The sequence below is a fragment of the Pseudomyrmex gracilis genome, unplaced genomic scaffold (genome assembly GCF_002006095.1).
Source record: "Pseudomyrmex gracilis isolate BER0280 unplaced genomic scaffold, ASM200609v1 scaffold_18, whole genome shotgun sequence".
Lineage (NCBI taxonomy): Eukaryota > Metazoa > Arthropoda > Insecta > Hymenoptera > Formicidae > Pseudomyrmex > Pseudomyrmex gracilis.
Genome location: NW_018020602.1, coordinates 881,155 through 897,333, shown reverse-complemented (window position 1 = coordinate 897,333; position 16,179 = coordinate 881,155). Strand labels below are relative to the sequence as shown.

The 16,179-nt window shown below is 31.7% G+C and overlaps 3 protein-coding genes across 3 annotated transcripts in view; 1 reads left to right on the top strand and 2 right to left on the bottom strand.

Moving 5' to 3' along the window:
• Positions 1–3,639, bottom strand: part of LOC109864240 — a 211,369-nt gene extending 207,730 nt beyond the window's left edge. Inside the window, exon 1 of the mRNA XM_020445269.1 lies at positions 3,603–3,639. Within this exon, the coding sequence (XP_020300858.1) occupies positions 3,603–3,630 (28 nt within the window). The 5' untranslated portion in view covers positions 3,631–3,639. The remainder of the gene's footprint in view (positions 1–3,602) is intronic.
• Positions 3,640–4,977: 1,338 nt separating this feature from the next.
• LOC109851638 (centrosomal protein of 290 kDa-like) lies at positions 4,978–13,678 on the bottom strand. The gene is made up of 23 exons (XM_020421896.1): positions 13,319–13,678; positions 13,047–13,131; positions 12,884–12,930; positions 12,725–12,805; positions 12,523–12,658; positions 12,310–12,446; positions 11,989–12,227; positions 11,781–11,913; positions 11,498–11,688; positions 11,266–11,407; positions 10,913–11,150; positions 10,506–10,671; positions 9,091–10,428; positions 8,715–9,012; positions 7,466–8,637; positions 7,149–7,347; positions 6,851–7,071; positions 6,587–6,734; positions 6,129–6,524; positions 5,889–6,055; positions 5,596–5,800; positions 5,248–5,505; positions 4,978–5,147 (listed from the first exon to the last, which is right to left on the bottom strand). The coding sequence occupies exons 1-23, from the start codon at positions 13,496–13,498 to the stop codon at positions 5,073–5,075; spliced, it is 6,252 nt and encodes a 2,083-aa protein (XP_020277485.1). The 5' UTR covers positions 13,499–13,678; the 3' UTR covers positions 4,978–5,072.
• LOC109851640 (U3 small nucleolar ribonucleoprotein protein MPP10) lies at positions 13,398–16,176 on the top strand. Its single transcript, XM_020421901.1, has 5 exons — positions 13,398–13,487; positions 13,693–13,866; positions 14,047–15,379; positions 15,548–15,656; positions 15,741–16,176. The coding sequence occupies exons 2-5, from the start codon at positions 13,793–13,795 to the stop codon at positions 16,103–16,105; spliced, it is 1,881 nt and encodes a 626-aa protein (XP_020277490.1). The 5' UTR covers positions 13,398–13,487; positions 13,693–13,792; the 3' UTR covers positions 16,106–16,176.
• Positions 16,177–16,179: the final 3 nt, after the last annotated feature.

Sequence of the window (16,179 nt, the reverse complement as noted above, 5' to 3'; positions counted from 1 at the left end):
CGATACCGAGAAATCCGAAGAAATATACGCTAGATATCCAAAACAAGAGACAAAACATGAAGACGCTGGAGAAAATCCCGATCATAGTGAGGAAAAGTATGAAACACACGCTACGTATGAAAAAGAAAAAAATGTCACAGATGACAGTGAAGAAATTCCTTTTGACAATACAAAACCCGAAGAATATGAAGCATACGGTACGTATACGAAAGAAAAAAACAATGACGATAAGAAAAATCTTGAACAGAGCAAGAAATCCGAAGAATACGAAATATATCCGAAAGAAGAATTATACGATTATTCGACAAAGAACAAAGATTATCATGGCAATTACAATCCAACTTCTGACGAAGAGAAAGATGAGACGAAAGAGAAAACCGATGTTGAAGATGGGGAAAAAATTAGCGAGATAAGCGACAAGAATCAGTACGTCGATAAAGATTTCTTTAAGCATATTTTTGAAGAAGACAGAAATAAAGAGTCGTCCGATAAAGTCGACACGAAACGCGAATTTTTGTCTCGTTACTTTACGGAAGATGTTCTGCGCAAAATGCAAGAAAACTCGAAGGATACAGAAGAAGATAAGCAAAAGGAGGAGTCGAAAAATAGAGAAGAAATTCACAAAACGTTGTCGGAAATCTTAGACAAGAAGGATCGTTATTCTAGATTAGACGAGAATCTCGACAAGATGATTGAAAAAGGCGAAGCAGTACCTATTAGATATAACAATTATTGGAGTTTGGAATATCAATCGCCTAAGAATATTGAGATAAAAGAAAGAGAAGAAGCTTAAGACAAATTTTAATTAAATCATGTTATGTTTTATTAAACTCGTTAAACTCGTTTCAGAAGTAGATAGAATAAAAAATTGTATAATTAAATATATTATTATTATTATTGTTATTTAATTAGATCGATTATTATTGTAACAGTGATACTTATTTAGAAATTGTTGTAATGCACAATTGTTATGCCTATTAAAAATTAAATATCGATCATATTCTGTGATCGTACACATTGTAACCAGTTGTTTGTATCCTATTTTGTATTAAATTTAAATAATGTCATTTAATAAAACGCGCGCAAAGGTAAGTATAAACATACATAACAATATACATAACAAATTTACATAACAATTTTACTTTTTCGACACAATAATAGAAAACGTGCAAAAAACACATGTCTAATTATAAAAATAATGTAAAAGCTCTTATAACATGTATGAAAAAAAAAACGCTGTCAATAAGTGTTTCATTTTTATTTAATTGGCACAAATGATTAGTAAATTTTTAAGAAGTGTCTAAAGTCGAACGCACACAGAAAAATATATAATAGGTATAATAAAAGATATTGCACTTACCACTGTTTCTAGCTGTGCCAAATCTAATGTAGGGCTCTTACACAAAAACACACTTCGGACACTTAGATGCACCGGAAATTGAAAAAATTCGATTGACGGAAGATAAGCCGCGGGGTTTCCTTAGCGCGAGGGTTGAATATCGGCGTTTGCGGATATATAAGAGACCGACGAGATTCGTTCAGTGTCATTCGAGTTTTAACAATTCCAACACAGTTTCGCCTTCTTAAGCTGCCGTATCGTTCTCAGGTAAACTTTCGAAGAATCTTATTTATTTCTTGAAATGCGAAAAACGCGTACCTTTATTTTAACCGTGTACATAAAAGACGCGCACGTAATTCGTTATCGATTCACCCGCTAACTGAAGCAATTCGTCGCGCAATTTTTTATTCGATCGCGCTAATCGATCAACGATATTGCTCGCGCGACACGCGTATTAAACATCCGTATCGAACGCAGTTCGCGCGATCCTTGGTCTTGAATCCATAAGTGCTTCCTGAACGGGAAAACGAGAAAGGAAGACAGAGACAAAAGAGAGAGAGAGAAAGAGAGAGATTACGCAGATAGCCAAGACATCCATATTTATTAAGTTTATATGTTTGCAATGTAGTCGTTAAGGCGAACGCGGAAGCTTGTGTCCAAGTTATTCCGGTTATAAATGACCGTATATATAAAAAAGTGACGCGATCGACGTAACGACAGAGTTCTCGAGTTGCGGAACGTGAAAAAAATCTTTGGAAGTGGCGACGATATCGCGACAGTTAACACGGTTGCATATTATATATATTATTTTTCATTGAAAATATAATCGTGTCATATCAATTTTTGTACGTACAATGTGTGAATACGAGTGTTCGATGAACTTGTTGATTATCGGTTAAAAAAAAGAGAGAAGAATCAAAACGAGAAAGAAGAATGATCTTAAAACCCGTGTTATCCCTGAAAGTTCATTGTTCCAGTGGTTCCCCCTTTGTCCTTTCTCTCGAATAACCGTTAATTACAAAATAAAAATGCAAAACTTCACCGAAGGTTCAGTTAATAAACAATCATTTTAATTTAACTAAAATCAAAAATTAAATTTTATTTTCAATTCAACAACTCGCGAACTCAGTTTTTGTGCGTCAGATTACTTTTTTACTAATTCTTTATTGTAATCAATTAACTAAAATAAAATAGGAGCTCGGCGTTTTGTTAAATATGTATAAGAGCTTTTTATTTGTTTAAAGCACGTTGTATACGATAAATAAATTTCTTGCATTTATTTTTAATTACCATCGTTTGTTGTTAGATGAGAGAGAGAAAGAGAGAGAAAGAATTAACATTTACACTTGTTTCAGTCATGCGTTTATTTCTCTCAAAACGTATTGTCATACTGCTCGTTATTATCTATGCTGTTTTGTGCTTTACAAAATCTACAAGTGATGCTGAGAGAAATATTGGTAAGTGAATTTTAACAATTACACTATTGAAATATAAATGTGATCAATTATATATATATATATATGTTTTGTACAAACTGATTTTGTGCAGGTGTTTGCATAAGAAATTGTGCACAATGTACGAAATTGTTTGGACCATTTTTTCAAGGAGCAAAATGTGCGGATCTATGTATCAAATATAAGGGAAAGCTGATTCCGGACTGCGAGGACGAATTTTCAATTCGCCCTTTTCTTCAAGCGCCTGAGAACGACTATTAATTATTATCAAAACATCGATTCAAGCTTCGATTCTCATTTTCTCGCTCTCATCTTTGTATTGTTAATGTTAAGCCGCGTACTCCTATATCGTATCAAAATTTTATGTAAATTATTTGTGCTATGTGCATCTTATGCAAATTCTTAGTTATATATATATATATATTTTTTTTTGTTAATATTTATTATCTCTCTAATTAATTGTTATCTATGATATAATTGTAATTAAACTAATTGTATTGTAATTAAAATAAATGCATATGCATATATTTGACGTGTCTATTTTTGAAACATATATTATTTACTTAAATATTAATAAGAATATAATTATTAATAAAAAAATATTAATTAAAAAAATAAATTATTTAATTATTCAAAACATGAGAAGAAACGATAAAATCACAAATCTCTTTTTAAGAAATTGAACAGTGCACATAACATATACCTTTTACCATAATAATTATTTTATCATTATATTTGTTGATATAATTTAATTGATCAAAAATACCTTCGAGATTCCTACTTCACCAATTAGATTACTCGGTACGTACGTAGAGTACAAAGAGCTGGTGTAAACATTCGTCATCTCTGAAACAAAAAAAAGTATTTTTGTTTTAAATATCAATAGAAAAAGAAATATTTTATGTTAAACTTGCAAATCTTTTAACTTTTGTCAAACTTATTACCTTTCTGTTATTGTGGAGCTGCCCGAACCGGATCCTCCGGTATTGCAAACAGATTCTCAGCCTCGCGTCCTCGCTTCTGTGTCCTGTCTGTGTCCTTCTCAGCCGGTCAGTCGCACACTTCACACAAAATTTGGCACCACTCGTAAACTCTCGATAACACGTCGCAAAATAGTATGGCAAGTGCGTCGATCGTGATATTTCGCTTTGTTTCTAACACTTTAACATTCACACACACTCACTTCACTGACTTATTCGTATGCGATATTTAGTCCCGAAGCGAAATACAGAAAGCAAAATACGAATAAATCCGCGCCACGATCCGATTGCGGGAGAAAGGTCAAGGTGACAGGTACTACGCGAGTCGACGTAAGAAAACGGGAACAACACGAGTCAAAACGCGAACTCGCATGGATTCGCGCCGTTCAGCGAATTTAATTAACTGTATTACTTTCATAAATGTATGCTTTATACGTGTATGTTTCTATATATGTACAAAAGTAATATAAAATTACAAATAACATTCTAAATATCTTTTCGTTAACAATTACAAATTCAGAATATACGATAGCGATTACATGGATCACTATGCAGTACCGCAAAATCTCGAATATTATATCAACGGCGAAATCAAATATATCGAAACAAAAAAAAAGCAATTCGTTATTAAAAAAGATCTTAATTATTTTGAAAGTAATTTTTGAAGCTATACGTCTCTGATCGCCTGCATAAACGGAACTTTTGGAAAGATGCGCTAATTTGTTCTTTTTCTATCGAAACAAGTCGAAATTTCTACTGCGTTATTAATTGCGATTCCGTGTTTTATTTATATTTTATTGCATTACCTGTTACCTTTATTTAACGTTTCTGATACTTATTTGCGTGCAATATTAATTCTCAAGGTGAAAATCAACGAGAAGAACGCGAAGCAAACGCGCTACGATCCGTCCGGCGAACAAACCGCTGGAGAAAAGAAGAAAGATACGGGGACTACACGAGTCAATGCAAGGCGAGAAGCAGCGGGCAGGCGCGGGGACTACACGAGTTCACGCAAGGCGCGCTTTACGTAGCTCGAGTTTTTAGCCGGTTTTAGTAGCTTTTACGACCTTGGTACGTACGAAATAATAATAATCACATAATATTCTATACACACACGCTCGCAAAGCAAAAATACGTATAATATATTAAACATTTTATTAATTTTGAATAAAGTCGCAATATAATTTTATTTCATTTCATGAAATTATATTACGACTATGTATAAATACACGTAAACAACTTTATTTACTAAATTTTTAATTTATTTGGAAATAAACTGTTTGTCATCCTCAAAATTTATTATTCTGACATGGGCGGAGTCACGAGACATTCTGGAATTGTTGACAGAGTTTGCTTCAATTCTAGTTGTTGTACCTAAAATATAAAAATACAGAAAACAATATGAATATATTTAATATGAATAATATTTTATGAGTTTAATGTTTTTTTTTTCAATTGTATTTTAAAATCTTACACGTTGTCGCAGCGATTTTTCATTGATAGCTGCTCGCGTTAACAACTGTTTTACTTTATCCAAGAGTTCGGATTTGTGAAGCAATTGCTCTTTCAAAACACGATAATCTCCGTTATCATCATCCTTTTCTGCTTTTTTCAACATAGCTATTCTTTGCTCAGCTAGTCGTAAATCCGATTCCAAGCTTATTATACGTTTCTGAGACTCCTCGTATTGTCTTTGAAGCAAAGTGTTTTCTTCTATAATATTTGTCTTGCCCTATTTGAAATATATATGAATAAAATCAACGCATAAAAATCGAACGTATCACATAATACATCAAGAAAAAATTAAATTTATTAAATTTACTTGATTGACTAGACAGTTATTTCTTTTTGAATTAAATTTTAATCTTTTATTCTCCACTTGAAGTTTCTCAATAATTCGTTTCAATGTGAATATTGTTTTTTCCATTTCAAAGGTAGATTTTTGCATGTTTAACTCTGGTGTGTCTTTATCTGACGATCTAGGAGTAGAGTCAGAAGATTTCTCTGCTTTTAATAGCTTTATGTATCTGCAATATAAGAAATACAATAGTATGAATTGCTTCAAAAACTATTTATATTTTGGCAAAGTAAAAACATAAACACATATGTGTATACTTTTCTAAATGTTCAATTTTTTCCCGTAATCTCGGAGTATCCGAGTTTGCTTTTTCTAATTGGAGTCGCAAATCAAAGTTTTCACTTTCTAACTTGAGATTCATCTTTTCGAGAATGTCTTTGGTCATTTCTAACTTCTCAAGTTGACTAACTACGCACGTATTACCCTGCAAAATAGTATCAAGCAATAGAAAAAAAAAACATTACATTTATTACTGTAAACTGAAACAAAAAGCAAACCTGAGAAACTGCTTCCAAAGCCGCATTGTGCCGTTTCAATTCTGCTATTTCTAACATCAAATGTTCATTGCTTTCTTTCTCTAAACGATTCGTCAATTCTTTAACGCGTTCTCTCAATATTCGACATTCTTTTTCCAATTCATCCTGAGTGTTGTGCTGAACGTTTGAAACAGGTCTTGCTGACGAACTGCCAGAAGCAATGTCGCTCTCCGGTTTAAGTTTGCTTCTCAAATACCATTTTTCTCGTTCCATACACGACACAACAGATCGTAGTTTCTCGTGATTTGTTAGCAACTTTTCGTATTCGTCAGTCTTCTCTTTAAGTTTTTCTTTCAATTTTTCAGCTGTTTGTTGCCACTTTTTCTGTTTCTCCCACAATAAAAGTTCCTCCGCAGTCTATTAGACAAAAAAAAGTACTAAGTACATAATACATAACATAAAATGACGATATTTTCTACCTTAGCTTTTTTAGCTTCTTGCGCTAAAGTTTCTCTATCCAACTGGGTCTTCGCTTTCTTTAATTCTTCTTCCAAAGATGCTACTTTACGTTCGAGCTGTGCTTCACGTTGCGATGTTTTTTTCTCCTGTGTTTTTATAGACATATATCTGAAGTAATAAACCAAGTATTTTTGATAATATTGTATCGACGAGTGTTAAAAAATAAAATCAATAGAAAAAAGAAGTCGATAAAATTGCTTGCTAAAACTCGACGAAAAATTTACCTGCGGCTAAGTTGTTGCTTCAAGTCTGTTATCTCATTCTTGTACATTTTTTCTTTCTCCATTAAAGAATGAAGCTGTCGACGTAAAAGATCTATTTGATTTTGTTGTTGCGTTTGATCACGATGGCTGTTGTGCGGTATTTCTTTTATTTTTACATCATCCCGACTGTGAACTGTTATTTGATGAGATTGATTTACGGACTGTATCAATTCGACTTCACTCTGTGTGTAATGTATTAAAATATATGAGAAACCGACCAATCATAAAATATGAACATCTTAAAATGACATTTACATACTTGTAATTGTTGACAAGCAAGACTTAATTCGTGTATTCGGTCATCTTTCTCTTGCAGTTCTTTCATTAGAGAGATATTTCCTCTCGTAAGTAACATGCGATTTTCAGATAATTGTTGCCTAAGTGTATCGGCCTCAGACTGCCATTTATTTAATTCATCGCGATAGCTTTCCAGCTCATTTTTATGTTGTTGTTCTAGTCTATGAAAAGAATAAATTATTTTTATAGTAAGAAAAATTCACTTTCTAACATTTTGTACATCATTACAAATAAAACGGTTGAATTCATTAAATGCCAAACGCATTGTATTATACAAACCTTTCTCTCATATGATCAATGTATTTCAATCTTTCTTCTGCTAACCGGTGCCAACGTTCGCTCAGTTCTTTGCTAATATTTAATTCTGCTTCAAGAGTAGATATCTTTTCATGTAACCTAGCAGTTTCTTCTTCTTGCGCAGCATTGTTTTGACGAGACCTTGTTATTCTCGACGTGGTCTCGTCAAACGATGACGGTTTTTCCAAAATCCTTTCAACAGTCACGACTGATAATTCTTCAGTTTTCTTCGTTTCATTTTGCATAGCTAAAATATGATCGTGCAGACTTTTAATTTCATCTTGAAAACGACTTGCCGCCCGACTATGTTCGTCTCTGTCCTCTTTCAATAAATTCTGATATCTCAAAATAGTCTCTTCTTTCTGATTAAGTAACTTCTGCAAACTATTTATTGTCGACTTTAAAGCTAATTTGTCAGTACAATCTGTGCTTATAACGTGTGGCTGAGTCATCGATTCATCATCAAGCACAGTTTGTTTTTGAGCAAGATATAAATCTTTCTCTTCCATCGCTTTTATTTCAGTTTGATACTGTGAATTTTTCTCTATCATTGCTTTGTTTAGATCGTTCATTTTTACTTGATACTGTGTATCTCTTTCTTCAATCGCTTTGTTCAAACTATCCAATTTTGCTTGATATTGCAAATCTTTTTCAGCCATCGTCTTATTTAGAGCATCTACTTTTGCTTTGTATTCTGCTAATTGCGATTCACATTTGTCGAGCATCTCTGAGCGTTCCGATGCGACTTTCAGTACTTCATCCAATTGTTCTTTAAAGATCGTCGAACTGCTGCTCTCATCTACGATAGTTTCTTGGATTATAGGTTTTATCGGTTTGTCTAGTTCAGTTTGAATTTCTTTAGAAACTTTAGTTTCCTTGCTTGCACTTTTTACTTTTTCATTTAAACAACATGTGTAAGGATCTGTTTGAACACTGACGACGTGAGTTTCTGTTGCTACTTGAATAGACTTTGTTTCAAAATTTGCTGTATTAATTCGAACTTGTGAATATTCTTGTTGTGGATACCAAGCTCTCTGAATATTTAGCATATCTTGCTCCATGTTACCTATTACTGACTCGTACTCATTGAATTTGCTATTGGCAATTTGAAGTTCATGCTCTAAATGAGCAATTTTTCTTTTGTATTTGAAATCCTAATTAAAAATAAAAAAACTAAAAATAGAAAATAGAATTTAACATTAAATCTATTCATACTTGTAGACAAACTTACGTTTAAAGTCTTTTGCGAAGTTTCAGCAAAATGTTCCATGATATTTTGAATATTGCCAGCACCGATTTGTTGCTCCAATATGTCTTTTAAACGTTCGACAATCTCAAGACGAGTAGACAAAAGTTGCTGTTCGTACTTGACATCTTCATGACATTTTTTCACTTTTTGCATTTCTGCATCGATATTTTGATGATCTGTTTTCAGTTTTGCAGCGAGAGCAATTACTTTTTCTAAGGCACTTACAGAAGTAGATCCCACATACTGGCATTGTAAAAAATATATAATATCTATGTAATACCTGCAATACATAAACAAAGATGAAATACACTTCGTAAATGTAAAATAACGTCTAAGATGTGTAGGTTTTTGATTTTACTTGCACCGATTATCGCATTGCTTCCGGTAATCTTGTATATAATTACGCATTTCCTCACATTTCTTTTTTGAATTATCGAGCTCTTGCCTTATGGAAGCTAATTCGTTCTGCAACTGCGTTTTCTGCGCGGTTTGTTCCATTTCCGACATCTTTGTACTTCTGAGCTCAAAATCAAGTCTCGAAATAGTAGCCTTATCTTCGCTTACAGCTTGCAGATCTAATATTTGATGTCTCAAATTATCTAACTCCAACGTTTGCAGCGAATTTAGCGAATACTGCACTCGCGCTTCCTCTTCGACAATTTGTATCTTTTTCTTCAAATTTTCATTTTCTATGATAAGTTGCGATTTTTCATTTTGAAGCTCTTGTATACGGTTGTCATCTATTTTTACAGTCTGCTGTACAGCTACTTCTTCAAATAATTTTTTGTGCACTTCGATTAATTTCTCCTGCAATTCGGAGTTAGAAGTAGAAAGTTGTTTAACGTTATCTTCGTACTTCGCTAATTGTTTTTGTGATATTTCGTGTAATCTGGCCATTTGCTCAGCTCGTTGTCTCTCCATCAGTTCTTTGGCTTCTATTTCTTTCAATTTTTGTTGCAAATTATCCTCTTCGTGATTGTTTGTTTTCTGCAAACTTTCTATAAATTGATGTTTTTCTTGTCTTATTTTTTCTATTTCTTCTTTCAAGGATAATATTTCCGTATAATCAGCAAATATTATTGTTGTTTCCAACAAAGCATGATGACGTATATTCAGTTCTTCGTATTTCTCTTTCAGCTCGTTATGCACTGTTACACTCACCGAATTAGACAAGTTACTCTGCAATAGAGAGATCTCTGATAGTAACGTTTTGATGTGCTTATCTGCGTCAGCAAGAGCTCGATTGAGATCGCTTTCTTTCCTAATCATTTCTTTCTGATATTCATATAATTTACTTGTTTCCTTATTGAATAATTGCTGAAGAGTGGCATTTTTTCTGTTCATAACTATTATTTCGTTAGCGGCGTCTGCATATTCTCTTGTTTTTATCGCAAATGATTTTTTAACTTCATCATCTCCGTCCTCTAGAATTTTCCAATTTTTCTCATAAACTTCTAACTGCTTCTTACAACCATCTATCTCATATTTTAACTGATTATTCTCTTCGACCAAAAGATCCTTTTGTTTCTCCCATTCTTCTGCTTCGTTCTTGTAAGCCGTTTGCAAAGCTTTCATTTCTGCAAGATAGATTGTGATCGCCTCATCTTCGCCATGTTTCTCGTACACTTTTTCGAAGTCTATACTTTTATTTGTTGCTAAATCTTCTAATATATTATCTTTTTTTTGCAATTCTTTTCTATAGAACATATAAAACAATTTCTTTATTATCATGAAAATAAATCTTATTCTGATTTCTTAATAAAAAAAAAATACCTCAACAACTTCAGTTGTGATCTTAATTCAGCATTGCTACCTTGTACAACACTCAGATGTTCTTGTAATCTCATAGCTGGATGATACCAACCAGCTAAATGCCGGGCATCTAAAGCTTCCAATAATCGCTCCAACGTTGTAGATTGTATTGTTACCTCGCTCTTACCTAAGACAATAATTACAAATAAATATCACTTGCTACTTATTTTAGGCGAAGTAAAAACTGCAATAAAAATCACATAAAACAAATTAAGCAGATTTTGATCAAAAAAAAAAAAATTATAATTCTATATGTAGTATATTAAATAGAGAAAAAGAGAAAAAGAAGCAAAATAGTCTTGAGAGTGTCATAGAAAGAGAAATATGTGCAACACACTAAAGTACCGTTAAAGTTAGCAAAAATTCACCATCTTGATTATGTATACTGTCCATGATCTCATGCAAGCCTGTTCTAAGTGCTTCATTTTCTTCTATAAGTATTTGAATATCTGATGTAACCTCAGAAATATCAGTTTTGGAATATACTTGTGCATTTTCTAATTCCATTACTTTAGTCGAATGTAAAAACTGATTACTATAGTCTAAGTTATCTGAAATATCTGATATTTTCTCAGATTTGCTCAACTTATACCTTAACATCCTTATCTACAAGTAGTAAATTTTGTCATAATAAATAATTCTATACTAATACGATAGAAATGCATGTGTAAATATTATTAGAGCTTTTCTATTCATTTATTTTTTAAAAATTTTATCTTACATCTGATTTTAATTCTAAATTTTCCTCTACAAGACTTTTATTTTGACGAACGAGCTCTTCTATTTTTCTGGACTCTTCTTTATGTTTTACCACAATATTTTTAATTGATATTGATTCATCTTCTGGAATTCCTAACTTCTCCCTGTTAGAATATTAACAAATTTTTAAGTTGTTTCTATCTCATTTTCTTAAAATAACTATAAATTATTGTCACCAAATAAAAAAATTTTACCTAAGACTTAAAATCTCCATTTCCTGATATGAATTTAACATTTCCAATTTATTAACAACATTAACTAAATCTTCGATATGTTCATTTTTATGATTGATTTTAATTTTTAATTCTTTGATTTCATTCAATGCTTTAGCTAACGCTTCATTTCCATTTTCATATTTTTTTAGTACAGATAACACTTCGCATAACTACAGCAAAGAATATGAAAGTTAGTATAATTGTATAAAACTTTTTATGTGTGTAAATTTAAGATATAAAATTATAAATGTTTGACACACACTTTATCACCCTGTGCCTTGGCATCATTTTGCGCTTGCATTAACGCGTTTTCCAAATTAGCGATTTTTTCTTTTGAATTTTGTAGTTTTTTCAACAAGCTTTTTTGTTCTTTTCGTTTTTTATCCTTTTCAGACCTATTAAATCGATAATATTAAAACTACACTTTATAAAATCATAGACATAAAATAATATCACTTTCTTTTTCTTACTCTTGTGATTCTCCCTTTAATTTTTCCATGAGCGCAGCGCTCTCATTAATTTCAATGACTGCCTCTGAAAGTTTAGCTTGTAATTCGACTATGATCGCATCTCGACGAATTATTTCGTCATTTAATTGACTAATTTGTGATTTATTTTCTTCTTTAGCTGATGTAACTGAATGTATTAAGGACTGTGACAAGCTTTCTTTCAAATGTGTAATTTCCATATCTTTTTCATCCAATATGTTCTGGCAATATAAATAACGCACAAATTCTATAAACTTTATAACATTTCTAAGTGTTTTTTTTTTTTTTTGAAATAATCAGTACCTTCCATTCAGATATTCTGACATCAATAGCTGCACCAAATTCATCCAACATCCTATCTCTATCTATTTGCTGTGCTGTTATTTCTTCAATTTGAGTAATCAAGGCTCCATTCTTTTGTTCCAATTTTGCTATCATATCTATAATCACACAGCATTTATATTATTTATTTAAAACATTGTAGATATATTGTGCAAACAACAAATATTAGAATACCTTTATATTCCTCAACTTTAATTTGAGATAAATGAAGTTCTTCAGTCATATCATCCATTTTTTCTGTTGCATCTTCCATTTCATCTTTCAGAGTTGATAACTGCTCTTTGAGAATTTCATTTTCTTTGTCCAAACTCTAGACAATAAAAATAATTAAAAATAAATAAAAATTTTTTAAATAAATCTCTTTGTGTAGACTTGCCTCTAGTTCAATCATTAAAGTCTTGACTTTTTCATTTTTTTCTTGTGTGTCTGGATGAGAATATTTTCTTAAATCAGTATCCTGTGATTAAAGACATAATATTAAGAAGTATAACAATGCAAAAGATGTTTTGCTAACAAGTTACTGAGAAGAACTTACTTTTGTAAAACCATTACTCTCTTGTTTTATTGCAGATATGCTATATTCTGTTAAAATTATATATAATATTAGTATTCCAAAAAAAATTATAAAATTTTATTTTTTATAACTATAATTCTGAGTTAAAAAATAATTTAAATATTCAAGTATATTTATATATTACCTTTACTTTTTCGTTTAGTAGTCTCTGGATGCAATGAAGCTATTGCTTCTTTTAATTCACCACATTCAAGAAGCAAAGCCTCAACCTAACATAAATAAATTTATTTTATACATGAATGTTAGTGGAAAAATATTATTTCTGTATAAAACTTATTGTGTAACAAAAACAAGAAAATATAAAATCTAATAGCAAACATTACCATCATGTACAAAGACAAAATTAAAATTACTGTATCAAATGTTTTATGTCCATATATAATAATGAATTCTCACTTGATTATCTTTATAAGTCAACATTTCCTGGGATAATCTCATAAGTGTCTTCAGGTTTTGTACGTCAACAATCTCGTCCACATCGCATCGGACCACCGCAGGAAAAAGGTCCTCGATATCATCATCTGTTAAAGCTGAAACATTTACAGATAATATCCGATCCCAATCGGTGCGAACCATTTTTTGCTAATCATATAATTTTTGCTTGCACAAATATATATTATTGCATGACGCTTCTTTTGACGTTTGCAAACAACATTGGCGTCATTGCAATCAACGTCGATAAAACAGTATAATTTTATGTTGCACTAACAAGTTCTAGTATAGAACTAACTGCGTCACTACTTGGTAGTTCAATGTATTTTGGTTACTAGGAGTCGCAACAAGCGATCATCTGTGCATAGCACATGGCGGTACAGAAGTATTGACTGTTTCTGTGAAAAAGTTGATTGTTTTTGTAAATGTAAGAAAAACATGGCTAACTTCGATATTATAGACAGTATCATATCTTCTCTTGACAAAATTCAATCACTAGAAAGAATAAAAAGGTAAGTGTATAAAATTAATATTCCTTATATGTATGTAACCTAAAATTATAAATAATAAAGAGAAAAATAGTTTTATGATTTATTCATAAAAATGTACAAATTTCAATTTAAAAGATTTGTATTTTGATTACTTTAATTTGTGGTATAGTAGATCTGATATCATCTTTTATTCAATTTTAGTGGAAAGACTGAAATTGATATAAAAGCTCTTACAAAACACATATACGATTTCACCAAGGAACATTCTTGCTGCAACACTGATGCATTGCCAGAATTAGTTATAGAAGGATTTGATGAAGAACAGATCTGGCAACAATTAGAATTACAGAATGAAAGCGAAACATTGGATTTAAAATTTAAAACGTCAAACAAGACTTCAAGAATTTTGAGTAGTAAAAAGAAGTTGACTGTTCCATTAAGCTCCATAAAACCTGAAAATGAACCTGTGCAGATTGAAAATGATGATTTTCATGAAGAAAACGAAAGTATGTGCGATGATAAAGAATCAGACAATGAAAATGAAGAGACTAAAACCATTTTGAAAAGAAAACATGAAAAAAAACAAAAATCTGTTGTGGATGACAAATTTTTCAAATTAGAAGAATTGACTGAATATTTGACTAAAGAAGAAAAAAAAGAAAAGCAGGAAGAGGAAGATGATGAATCTGATGAATCTGTGGATTTGTTTAATGATCTTTCTGAGGAAGAAGAAGATAATGTCGAAGGAAAATATATGAAATATGCAGACTTTTTTGATAGTCCTGAAAGTGAAAATGAGCACCTCAATGAAAGTAAAATTTCAAATAAAGACTCAGAAGAAGAAAGATCAGATGATAAAGAAGATATGAGCAATGAGGAAGAGGAAGAAGAGGAGCCACTGAGTAAGAGAGTAAGATTTAATCTTACCAATGATTCAGATGAGACTGACAGTTTGGAGAACAAAGCAAATAAGGAGGAACAGAATGACGATGAAGAATACATGGAAGAAGACGCAGAACCAAAATCTACCTTAGAAGCTCGCCAAGAAAGGCTGAAGATGAAAATCCAAGAGCTGGAACAGGAAATAATGAGTGAAAAGCCATGGCAATTAAAAGGTGAAGTAAGCGGTCTACATAGACCGCAAAATTCTTTGCTAGAAGAGTTTGTGGAGTTTGATATAACCAAACGACCAGCTCCTGTTATAACCGAGGAGACTACAATAAAATTGGAAGACATAATCATGCGACGAATTAAAGATAAGGCCTGGGATGACGTTGAAAAGAAGTTCAAGCCTGTTGAAACTCCATTAGAATACAAGAAAAAACTGATACTTGATCAGGAGAAAAGCAAAGAGAGTTTATCGCAAATTTATGAAAAAGAATATCTGAGACAGAAGAAAGCATCGAATCCGGACAATGAGGACGATGAGAAGAAAGAGGAATCATCACAATTACATAATGAAATTCGACATATGATGCGATCTCTGATATCCAAGCTGGATGCGTTGTCTCATTATCATTATACTCCCAAACTCGTAAGATTTGAGATTTGCATAATATATCAATCATGGTTTTTTTTATAAAAGTGATATTAAAAAATACTAAATTATGTCTTGTAGTTTACTTTTCAGTTTTTTAAAAACTAATTTATATTCAGATAATTGCAATAGATTTTGATGTAATCGATACAATTTTACTTTTAGGCTAAACCTGAAATTAAAATTATTAGCAACGTGCCTGCGATTAATATGGAAGAAGTTGCGCCGGTCGCAACCAGTGATGCCACTTTGTTAGCACCTGAGGAAGTTAAAGGTATTTTATTACGTTGTATTTTAATATGTTGTTATTGCAAGTTTCATTAATACATTGTTTTTTTACGTACTTCGCGTTTTGTAGCCAAACCGCATGGTGATCTTATCGGTAAGTCCGAGAGAACGAAAACCGATATGAAACGTGAAAGAAGAAAGAAAAAATTAAGACAACGAGCAAAACAACAGGCGATAGAAAAGAAAGAAAAATTGAAAACATTGAAGCCAGGAATTTCTAAGAAACTTAAAGATAAGAAAGAGAAGGAAATGTTGCTGAAGAAAGTAACTAAAGACAGAAACGTCACAAAGTTAAACGAGACAACGCATAAAGTCGCAAAATCTTCGACTACGTTCTTTACGCAGCTTCAGGACCAAATAAAGAGTAAAAAAAATACGAAAACTTCTAAAAATAAGGATAAAAAGACAGTTTCGGCTGTAAAACTAAAGTTGTAAATGTTTTTTTATCCGCGTAGATAGTACATATATTTTATACATACTGACTATATATATAAATAAGGTTTAAATAA

Excerpts from the sequence above, each read along its gene's own strand:
- LOC109851638 (XM_020421896.1), bottom strand. The coding sequence starts at position 13,498 with ATGGTTCGCACCGATTGGGATCGGATATTATCTGTAAATGTTTCAGCT. Across the intron at positions 5,506-5,595 it reads ATAACTGTCTAGTCAATCAA|GGCAAGACAAATATTATAGA; the intron begins GTAAATTTAATA and ends TATTTCAAATAG. Across the intron at positions 5,148-5,247 it reads AAAAATCGCTGCGACAACGT|GTACAACAACTAGAATTGAA; the intron begins GTAAGATTTTAA and ends TTTATATTTTAG.
- LOC109851640 (XM_020421901.1), top strand. The coding sequence starts at position 13,793 with ATGGCTAACTTCGATATTATAGACAGTATCATATCTTCTCTTGACAAA. Across the intron at positions 15,380-15,547 it reads ATCATTATACTCCCAAACTC|GCTAAACCTGAAATTAAAAT; the intron begins GTAAGATTTGAG and ends TTTTACTTTTAG. Across the intron at positions 15,657-15,740 it reads AGCACCTGAGGAAGTTAAAG|CCAAACCGCATGGTGATCTT; the intron begins GTATTTTATTAC and ends CGCGTTTTGTAG.